This window comes from Crinia signifera, chromosome 1, assembly GCF_055691185.1.
Source record: "Crinia signifera chromosome 1, ASM5569118v1, whole genome shotgun sequence".
Taxonomy (NCBI): Eukaryota; Metazoa; Chordata; class Amphibia; order Anura; family Myobatrachidae; genus Crinia; species Crinia signifera.
The window spans coordinates 218,235,510-218,247,591 of NC_139217.1; the positions used below are offsets into that span (position 1 = coordinate 218,235,510).

Genomic DNA, 12,082 nt, shown 5'->3' on the forward strand with positions numbered 1-12,082 from the left:
AAAGCACTGGATCGCAATGAACTTATAAGATATAAAACCACTGAACAAGGTAAACAAGAAAAAATCCCCTTTTGCCCATTTGTGACTCAGTACAATGTACAGAATGGTTTGATAAGGAAAATATTAAATAAAAACTGGCATATTATGAAGGCCGACCCCATTCTGGGTGAAAAACTCACGAATGTGCCAGAAGTTGTATTTAGAAGAGCCACCACTCTGAAAAATCGCCTCTCCCCGAGCCTCTTGCCGAGTGTTAATATAGACAGTCAAAATAAGTTCTTGACTACTAGACCGAATGGTTTTTATACATGCGGTAAATGTAAAATCTGCTGTCATGGGAAAAAAGGCACTAAGAACGTTATAAGTGGGGATGGTAAAACGAAGGAAATTAAAAGTTTCATTAATTGTAACAGTACATATGTGGTATATTTGTTAAGTTGTGAATGCGGAAAGTCCTGTGTAGGGAAAACAAAAAGGAACCTTAAGATTAGGATCCTTGAACACTATAGAAATATTAAAAATCATAGTGTCCCAAGGCACTTCAAAGAATGCCAAGGGAGTGACCCAAAAAATATGCGATTTCTTGGGCTTGAACAAGTCAATTTGGACATCAGAGGGGGTAACAGGGACTCTTTACTGTTAAAACGGGAGTCATATTGGATTTACACCATGAAAACACTGTATCCCGATGGGAACGAGGGAGTGGAAATCACACCGTTTTTACAGTAGGGTCCTTATCTTTTTCTTCCCCCATCATTTAATAGCTTTGCCAGCATTAGTTTGTTGTCCTACATGGGATGTTCCGCATAGTTCCATGGACCAAAAGGGTTCCATGAAATTTGTAATGTTGCGAAAAATGCATTATTAGCAAAGTGCAATATATTCTTGTTAAAATCATTCTAAATTGATGCAGTCCTAATAATTTGCCCTATCTTTATAATGACATTTTGAGAAATGTACTATACATTTTTATATACATATGTTTTAAATGAAATAACGCATCGGTTATATCATTCACTTATTTTGCCGTACTAAGTGTAAATAATAGGCTAGTGAAATTTAATGTTTCTATTAAACTAATAACATGTTATCCTCTTTTCTTTTATCACAAAAACCTGTTTCACCATTGCTGTACCTTGCAAAAAAAAGCAAAATAAGAAAAGAACATGATTGGCTTAAAAGCGGACACAAAGACACACAACGATATGACGAACAAGTGGTTCGATGAACCAAAAAACATCTGATAAGAAACTCACTGTTTGATAATGTCTATTCATGCATATGGGAATCCCAAATTATGGTGGGCTATCAGCGATGGCATTAAATGCGGTGATGATATGTGTATATGATGGTGCGTGCCACTGTGTCTTAATATAAAAGAATGTGTTTTCCTCTCTCTCCCTTCAAATGTTTTAAATATAATTTTGATTATATAGTTTTTTAAAAATATAATGTAAAAAACATTTTTTATGTACTTGTGATATCTCTGCATGATAAATTTGTTGATGCAGAGGTATTGATGTAGAACCATCGATGTAAAAGATACTCTGCCTATTATATAGATTTTTTATAGTTTCTCTTAGGAGAAAAGAAAATATTTGTTTTAAGCAATTAACTGTAATGTGTGTATGTAAATGTATTTAAATTGTATTGTGTGTATATGTATATCTGTATACTTGCGGTAAAATACTGTTAAGGTGGAAACATCTAGTTTTGAGATATTACTAGCCCGCAATCTGCAGTGTTTGTATACTGACAGAATACTATGGAGATGGTTGAATTGATTAATGCATCACAGCTGTGCAGGAATTCCGGGCTATAAAAGAGGTATCTGACCAACGCCAGGCCAGCCCTCTGACGAAGTATGTGACTACGAAACGCGTTGGGGCGTGGCCTGGCGTTGGAGTCCTTGTCCTATCTACCTGATGCAAGCAAGCGTCTACGAGTGTAACCGCTCCTACTGTTCAGTGTGTAAGACCACTGTATATGCTGTTATCCAGCGGTTGTTGAACCGCCTGTTGCGGTACGTTATAACCGCCTGTTTTTATGCAAGGCTAAAACTGCTTTTTTACAGATAAATGTCTTTGTTATACTGCACTATGGAGCGCTCTAATTTATCTTTCTATATATATATATATATATATATATATATATATATATATACTTGGAAAAAGACAGCGTCACTCCAGGGGACTTGTTTCAGAATTTTTATATAGTCATTCAATAAATCACATAACCATCATCACCAGTCCACTCTGTTGTCCACCAAAGAGCGGGCGGTAAAAAACATCATCCCATGGAAGCAACAATTTTCAAGCTCCAGCCCTATCGTCCAGCGAGCCACTAAGGCATTGTGGCCGATCGTCAAATCTGACCACACTCTTCCATGTTTCAAATCTGCACGGCCAATGTCGTGCTACACACGTGGACGTAATATTAAAGATCAAGTGGTTCATACCGACATAACTGGTTTCGATAAAGTGGAGAGGGCTAATACGTCATTTTTGAAAAAACCTCCTGGATGCTATCGTTGCCTCAATTGCACGACGTGCAAAAATCTGGTCGTGTGTAGGTCCTTCAAACACCCACATACGGAAGCCATCATCCATATTAAACAGGTCCTGACATGCCAATTGACTCATGTAATCTATCTTTTATTTTGCCCCTGTCAACTGTTCTATGTCGGCAAAACGATTCGCACGATAAAAGACAGAATGGCACTGCACAGATCGGCTATCAACCAAGCAATCCGCTTAGGTAAAGCCGACCAACCAGTAGCCAGACACTACCTGGAGAAGGGCCACACAGTGTCTGACATCAATTTCATACTTATTGATCACATCCCCCCTTACCGTCGTGGAGGTGATAGAGATGGTTCGCTATTAAAATTGGAGGCGCGATGGATCCATAGACTACAGACTGTTAGACCGCATGGTCTCAATGAAAGATTTAACTGGAGTATTCTGTACTAAATACTACTCATGTGAGCTGCACCGGTGGACTTCCAGTGCAGGCACCAGTGCTCATATAACACAAGCCTTATTTGATGCCTTATTTTGATGCTATTAATGTATTTATCCTTACTTTGCTATCATAGTTATGCTTGCTTGTGTTTTTGCCATTTTGTAGCTACTGTATTCACCTGTCATTTTTACAGGTCTCAGTGCGTCCATACGTTGTACTCCGTATGGTAGATTGTGATTGGCGGCTGGGGACAGCGCCTCTGGTCTGACGCGTACCCTAGCAACGGACACACAGAGGAAGCTGTCAGCGCCTCTCATGCCTCATTTCCGGGGGAATGGTGAGTACTTATAACACCATGTTAGCATGTATTGTTGTTTGTTACCTCACACCACACCTTGAGGAAAATGTCTGCGGACATTGAAACGTCGGTGGACTGGTGATGATGGTTATGTGATTTATTGAATGACTATATAAAAATTCTGAAACAAGTCCCCTGGAGTGACGCTGTCTTTTTCCAAGTACGTTATCTTCATCGGAAGGCACCCGGGGCAATTACCTTCAACAGCAGCTGAGTGCCGGCTCTAACCCCACGCTTATATATATATATATATATATATATATATATATATATATATATATATATATATATATATATATATATATATATATATATATATATACTTCTTGTGGCGGCCCGGCACTCCTAACTTCACAACTGCCCCGGTGCCTTCTGGAGGCTAGATATAGAGTGTGATGAAACAAACAGCGGCACTCGCAGGGAACTTTTCAAAACGTGTATTAAAACATGAAAACCATTCCAACGTTTCGGGGCGTACGTGGCCCCTTTGTCAAGGTGTGGGTAACAGGTTACAGTTACCCACACCTTGACAAAGGGGCCACGTACGCCCCGAAACGTTGGAATGGTTTTCATGTTTTAATACACGTTTTGAAAAGTTCCCTGCGAGTGCCGCTGTTTGTTTCATCACACTATATATATATATATATATATATATATATATATATATATATATATATATATATATATATATATATATATATATATATATACACATATACATACAAACACACACACACAAAAACACACAGATAAGTCCATCCACCAAGAGAAAAGGGACACCAGTTTTGAAGCACATAAATTACTTTTTATTTCTAACATAGTAGAAGTCATATTATTATGCAACGTTTTGCACATAACGGACCTTCTTCAGGCTGGGCAGCATATCAACAAGGCATCTATACCCTCTGGAGTTCAGAAACATGATACATATACACACACACAAAGAAGCCAATTCAGGATTACTCATTGCAATCCGAATTCGGCCCGAGCTTTGATGGTCGGGGTTTGCTCATGTGCATTTCTGCGCATGTGCGAACAGCTGCAGCGAGGCTGGGTCATTCGCTGGGGGGGGTGCAGGGGGCAGTAGCAGGGCGAACGCCCAGCATTTTATGGACGTCCCCATAAAATGTCTTGAACGACCACTGCATAATGAGTGGTACTGAATCAGGCCCAAGGGGTGAACTTTAAGGATATATACACTAACCAGTGGGTCTCTCCTCCTGCTGGCCAAGCTCCCATAATACTCAGCTGGTTCTCCAGCTCCATGATCCGCAATCCAATATATCCGGAGGAGAGCAGCAGTAGTGACACTCTGTAAGAACACAAAAGGAATGAATGTTTCATTGGCTAAATTGCCAAACTAACAAGTGTTATGATAATGTTGTGCAAGGTATCAGTGAAGTAACTGAGAATATAGAAGTGGATTAAACTACATGGTATTATTTTGTCAAGTAAAATAAATAGATCAGAAGTCTCATGGATAACTCACAGCAGCATATAGATAAGAAGCAGAACATTCACAGTGCTTGCATCTGCCCATTGAGTTTGGTTTGAATTTGAGGTCTTCTCCTGACACACATCCCCTAAAAGCAGAAAAATAAGAGGACTATAAACATCTAAAAATCATAAACTCTTCACAAAACAAGAATTAAACATTAAGATTTAATGTGCGAAGGCATGTCACTTCGTTATGAGATAAATAAAACATTGATGGGCAAATAATGTGGGGAACCCAACAATTGGACTAGGGCAGATCACCTATGCCTAAAACCCCATACACACTAGGTGACCCTTGTCATTGGTAAATAATATCATTCAGTGACCTCACGTGGAGCAGATTATTTATTCAGCGGGCCGTCCAGACTGGAGGGTTTGTTAAAAATGCACGGGAGCACACATCATTGGTGATATTAAGTGTACACACTAGAGGATATTGTAAAAGATATCGCTTATAAGCCACTTTCTGAGCAATATGTTTTACAAAATACTCTATTGGCTTTACACTGTGGCTGTTATCTGCCATCTTCCAAAAATTTGCCAATACACTGAAATAGAAATAAAATAGAAATAATATAAATCATTTTCATTCATATTATATCTGAACATTGCTCGTTTGGTGCCATGCATTGTTTTATCCTGGGATAATTAGCCAATACAGTGTTGCAAAGTGGGACCAGCTTTAGGCGTCAAAAACACTAAAGGTCCATACACACTAGGGATCATCGCTAGCAAGGTGGGCCGTCTGCTGGTTTTACCAGCACATCTAGCGATGATGGCTCATATTTGAGCCATCTTCGCTATGGGCCTTATTTTGGTTCACTCGCAGAGGCAAATTCCTTTTCAAATGGACAAAGCCATGTGCACTGCAGGTTGGGCAGATGTAAAATGTGCAGAGAGATTAGATTTGGGGGAGTTATTTTGTTTCTGTGCAGGGAAAACACTGACTGCTTTATTTTTACACTGCAATATAGATCTCACCTTGAAGTAAAACCCCACCCAAATCTAACTCTCTCTGCACATATTACATCTGCCCCACCTACAGTGCACATGGTTTTGTCCATTCAAGAAGGAATTTGTCTCTGTGAGTGAACCAAAATAAGGGCCTGTGTGTGAACAACAGCCGGGCTGAAAGATGAGAGACTCTCAGCCCAGCTGACCGCCCGCTCGCTCCCCCTATCTCCCCGCATGCTCCAGATAATGCATACTCACCCCGCCACATTGCCCATGCCTGCAAGTTCCACGTCTCCAAGCTCCACTGTGCTGCGCTCAAAGCTCTCCCCGGCCAGTCCACACAGCTTGGCGGGAAACCCCCGCCCCCGGCTGACTGCCCTGCTCCATGCCACTGGCCACCAATGTGATTTTTAAGCCAGTAATGCACATGCCAGCAATCAATATTTTACTGGTACTACTGCTCACCAATGTATATTTATAAGCCAGTAATATATAGATTGCGGCAACGTATACATTGCAGGTGCAATCCAGCAATATATGCGTTACCGCCACCAATGTATATTTTATTTAGGGTTACCACCCATCAGGGATTACTCCGGACAGTCCGGTAATTAAACCCGGTGTCAGGAGTCCGGATGGGTGGCATTCCCGGACTATAGAATGTCCGGGAACAGGAAGAGTCCATCAGCGGCAGCACCAACACTAATTACTCACTCTCTGCGGCAGCGGATGCAGTCTCACGCTGAGAGTGAGACATACTGTGTGCGTGTGCCACCGGGAGAGATAACAAGCCCAATGAGCATGTCTGCAGCTATTTCGCTCCCTGCTGCACAAAGCTCTCGGCCCGGTTGCCGCTCTCATCACTCTTAAACCCCCCCCGTGGCAACAAGCACTTTACTCCCCCATGGCATTGAGCATGAAACCGCTGGCATTGAGTAAGAAACCCCTAACAATTAACATGTAGGTAAGCGGCACTTATGTGGCATAATATGTAATAGCCATTATGGTGCATGGTACAATATTTAATGTAAAACACCGGTTATGTGTAATGGGCATTATGGTATCTGGCATAGTGGGCATTGCGGTGTATGGCATAATGTGTAATGGCCATCAGAGTGTGTGGCATAATGTGCAATGGGCACTACAATGTGTGGCCTAATGTGTAAGTGACATTACAGTGTGCAGAAATAAAGAATAGAATTTTATCAAAGGTTAAACCATAAGGTGGGTCAAGGGGCGGGCTTCCGGTGGGTCAAGGAGCGGGCCACTGTATGGGAATCTCTCAACGCAAAAGGTGGTAACCCTAATTTTATTATGGCAGTAGCATGTACATTGCTGGTGAATGGATTTTTCCTTACGTGCATGGTTGCAAATAAAAATTGTAGACATGCACATGGGCAGGATTTCCTGGGTGGGACAGAGTGTACCTGATCGCTGGGCTCTGAATATACGCAGCCCAGCGATCAGTTCTCAATAAGGCCCCAAGAACAGAAATGCACTGAATAAAATGGTCCCTGCGCCCACCATTGGATTTCAAACTCAGCCCATTATATAAATAGCCTTTTATAATGAAAGATTTTCGGCAAAGTATTTCGCCTCCTAAACATCTCTTGCTCTTTGGGGAAAATAACTCAGTGCGTATGCACTACTTTGGTGACAGATATATATAAGTCTTTTGAAATGAAAATCTCCTAGTGTCTATAAGGACTCATCCTCACAAGCATTATATGGGCTGTATTAGATCCCGGGAGAATTGGTCGATGGCCATCCCTAGACGATGCTGAATTTATTGCCTAGGCCAAAAAACAGCACAGGGATTGAATAGTGCGAGTCGAATTCCCCCTAAAAACAGACAAAAGTGATGATATTTCCCCAGGGAAAATGTTGATTACAAATGGAATGCTACTGCCCCGTACACACGGGGCAATGGGAGCAGTGTGCTGATCGATCTAGTTAAGCACAAATCGTTCAGCACAGATCGCTCAGTGCACAGCACTGCACAGCAATGTGTGTTGAGATATCAGTCACTGCCAGTGTTCTCAGATGAGAGAACACTGGCAATGACTAGATTTATAGTCAGGCGATAGAGACGTACAGGACCGCACATCACCAGGGGCCATACACACGTAGTGGGGCAGATGTATTAAGCCTTGACAAGAGATAAATGCAAGGGTTTTAAAAAGAGAGAACCATTCAGCCAAATCAGCTCCTTACTGACTTTTTTCATACACAGCCTGTAAAATGGCAGTTACAATGTGATTGGCTGGACATTTATCCTTGCTTCATTACTAAGCAATCTAGTTAGATTGCTTCGAAAAGCAGTTGTAATCGCCCTTGTGTATGGCCCATATTACTGTGAAATGTGAAATGAGAGCTATATACAGACCCACTGAACTCTAACTTGTGCCTACCATGCCACATTCACTTTCATCATGAGAAAAAAATGTTGGTGCTATTTTCTCATACTACAGTACATTGTGGTCCATAGAGACAGCATGCAGTAGGTGAATATAGCTTAGAGATCACCTGCTCTTTATGTTGCATTACTTTCCCAGTGGTTTGTTCAAGCTGCCTTGTATGAACATAAGCGAAAAGGAAAGTGGGTGGAGCGCTAATGAGCAAATTGGATCAATTGAGTATTACAATTAAATCTATTTTAATATTTAAAAGAAATAATATAATTAAACAATATCAACAAATGAAATGATTTTTTTTTTCAAATAATTTTTATTGAAGAACTGTGCAATACAAATCCAAGACATAACTGTAGTATCAATTTTTTTTGTGCAAATGTCGACTTTGTAATCATTATACAGAAAATGAAAACAGAAAAGGTTAATAAATTTTTTTAATAATTAGCAACTTGTTGATTAATTCTTATTACAACATGGATAATACTCTTTATAATAGGTCACGTCATACATTTCCCTAAACAAAATTATATTAAATGAGCGCTTAGATACACACTCCAGTAAGTGACTGAGAGTTTCCGTCAAAAGGGTGGTGCATTATTTTGCAAAAGCATTAGGATGTACCAGGACGTTAGTTGGACGGTGTCACAAATTGTACTGAACTACCTGCCTATTCAGCTCGGGAATTGGCTAGACCTAATGCAGAGGTGCGGAGTCTAACCGTGCCGAGGGTTTTCTGCCAGTGACCCCTCCAATTGGGATTTGGGCTTCTGTGGCACTCGACACGTCGGTCGCGGTCCTCTGATTAGGTTTCCCTTTATGAGCTGAAGGCCGGGAGTAGGTGATATGGAGAAGCGGTCGTCTAGCCGGGTCGATATCTATGCGGTCAGTTAGGAGCCCAGGGGAGAGGCAAAGAAGGTCCAATACAAGCCAGGTCATACACGGGAGACACTGTTGCGGTACACTGGGATGAAACGGAGTGATAGTCGAGAGCAAGCTGGGGTCATACACGGGAAGGTCACGAATGGAGCACAAGGGGTCAAGCGGGAGAATCGTCAGTAACAAGCCGGGTCAATCACAGTAGCAATAGAGATCAGGAACTAAGCACAGTAACGCTGGAGTAGGTGTGAGCCTATACTCTGGCAGGGGTTTGCCTGCCAGAGACTTCCTTTATACTGTGGACTAGGCAGTTCAATTTCCTGCCTGTCCCTTTAAGCCAGCGGTGGCCAACCCGCGGCTCGTGAGCCGCATGCGGCTCGCCACGCTGAAATTTGTGGCTCCCATCGGGGTTTTGAATTTGGCGCCAATTCGGCTGCCAATTCAAAATGCCGCATCGGCAGCCAATAGGAAACGGCCGCGGCGAGGCAATCAGCGCTCGCCGCGCCGTTTCCACCCCGCCCCCGGCGTCTGACATCAGACGCCAGCGGGAGGGCGAGATGTCTCCATGCCGGCGGAGCGCAGGAGCGCTCCTGAAGAGGCGAGAAGCCGCCGGAGGACGGCGCAGAAGACGGCGGCGGGGAGAACAGTTCCGGCGCCGCTGAAGAGGCCAGAAGACGCCGGGATCAAGACAGAAGATCTCCAGCGCCTTCTGGAAGAACAAAGAAGATGGCTCCCGGAGAGGCCAGCGGGGGTGGGAAGCAAAAGAGCTAACGAAGCTCCCCCCAGCGGCCTCTCCCAACACCAGGTAGGGGCCTTTGGTCTCCTACCCCCCCATCCACCCTAGACCACCGGGTGTCAGGCACTAGGCCCGTGGGCACATTCAGGCCCTTCCGGCCTGTGGGCGCATTAGTCGGGCCTTCTTGGCCCGTGGCTCATTTGTTTGTTGGGCCCTCCTGGCCCTCTAGGTGGGGCTTTTAGTTAGGAAGCTGGGCCCTCCAGCATAGGTGTTGCACTGTGGGCAACACCTGTGCTGGAGGGCCCAGCTTCCTAACTGTGGGGGCATATGATGTTTGGCACTGTGGGGGGCATATAATGTTTGGCACTGTGGGGGGCATATAATGTTTGGCACTGTGGGGGGCATATAATGTTTGGCACTGTGGGGGCATATAATGTTTGGCACTGTGGGGGGCATATAATGTTTGGCACTGTGGGGGGCATATAATGTTTGGCACTGTGGGGGGCATATAATGTTTGGCACTGTGGGGGGCATATAATGTTTGGCACTGTGGGGGGCATATAATGTTTGGCACTGTGGGGGGCATATAATGTTTGGCACTGTGGGGGGCATATGATGTTTGGCACTGTGGGGGGCATATCTGGCACTAGGGGCATAAAGTTTTGTCATGTGGCCACTCCCCTTGTGTCATATGACCACGTCCCTGGCCACTCCCCCGATCACACCCCTTTTTGGCGCGCGCGCCTTCGGCGTGCTCATGATGTTGGCTCTTTGGCTTGACCAACGATATTTTTCGGCTCTTTGCCTCTGACCGGTTGGCCACCCCTGCTTTAAGCACTAGAACGTGCGGCGTGAGCGCGCGCCCGCGTACCCGGAAGCTGCAGACACGCTGCCGGGACCTGTGCAGGGAGAGACGCCAGCCGCCCGTTACACCGCCGCCCACCGCCTGCCTCAGACCGGCGTCGCCCAGCCTGCTCACAGCGCTGCCTGAGCCAGTGCCTGGGGCGCCCAGCCTGCTGCCCGCAGAAGCCACGTCCCCGGACCCGGTAAGAGACTCCCGCGGTCCGGGAGACTGTGACATTACCCCCCACCCTAGGGGTGGGCACCGAACACCCTAGAAAAGGTTTCCTGGGATATTTCTGATGGAACTTGTGGAGTAACTGTGGGGCGTGAATTTCAGAGGCCTTGACCCAGCAACGCTCTTCAGGGCCGAATCCTTTCCAGTCGATGAGGAATTGAACACGACCCCTGGAAACTCTTGAGTCCAAAATCTGATTTATCTCATATTCCTCATGACCCCCTACCAGGAGGGGTGTATAAAGCCATTTGAGAGAAGAAAACTTATTGAGAATAAGCGGTTTCAGCAGTGACACATGAAAGATGTTGGGAGTCCTAAGAGATCTAGGAAGTTTGAGTCTTATCGCCACTGGATTAATTACTTGAAGGACATAAAAGGGGCCGATGAACTTTTGGGCTAATTTCATAGACGGGACTTTGAGCCTTAAATGTCTCGTGGAGAGCCATACTCTATCTCCAGGTTTAAATTGAGGAGCCGCTTTCCTTTTATAATTGGCAAAACGTCTGTAGCGATCAGAGGTTTTAGTAAGGTTTCTTCTCACCTCAGACCAGATGTTCAGAAACTTTTTGACCGTGTGTTGGACAGCTGGCAGAGTACTGGAAGACTTGGAAAAAATGTCAGGAAGATTAGGATGAAATCCATTTTTAATGAAGAATGGAGACTGACCGGTGGACTCATGGTACAGATTGTTGTGGGCAAACTCTGCCCAAGGGAGCAAAGACGCCCAATCATCCTGATTGGCTGACACGTAAATCCTTAAAAACTTCTCGAGGTCTTGGTTAACCCTTTCGGTCTGCCCATTGCTCTGGGGATGGTAAGCCGAAGAGAAGTTGAGTTTGATATTAAAGGAAGAACATAAAGCTCGCCAAAACTTGGAAGTGAATTGGACTCCTCTATCTGACACAATACTTTGAGGAAATCCATGTTACTGGGAACCTTGCGCCCTCCAATATATGACGCCATTCTTGTAAGGCCAATTTAATTGCTTAGAGCTCTTTATCTCCTACTGCGTCATTTCTTTCTGCAGGTTGAAATTTCTTGGAGAAGAAACCACAGGCGTACCACTTGTTAGCTTCATCTTTTTGAGAAAGAACTGCCCCCACCCCTACTGAAGATGCATCTACTTCCACAAAGAAGGGTTTGTCAGGGTCAGGCCACCTTAAGATGGGTGCGGAAACAAAGAGTTGCTTGAGCAATGAAAAGGC

General features: G+C 44.2%; 1 protein-coding gene across 3 annotated transcripts in view; it reads right to left on the reverse strand.

Moving 5' to 3' along the window:
• LOC146068921 (GRAM domain-containing protein 2A-like) overlaps positions 1-12,082 on the reverse strand; it is a 291,321-nt gene that overhangs the window by 71,354 nt on the left and 207,885 nt on the right. For all 3 annotated transcript variants that reach the window (XM_083179269.1, XM_083179267.1, XM_083179268.1), the window contains exons 11-12: positions 4,812-4,905; positions 4,527-4,634 (exon numbers count right to left, since the gene is read on the reverse strand). In XM_083179269.1, the coding sequence (XP_083035395.1) occupies positions 4,527-4,634; positions 4,812-4,905 (202 nt within the window). The remainder of the gene's footprint in view (positions 1-4,526; positions 4,635-4,811; positions 4,906-12,082) is intronic.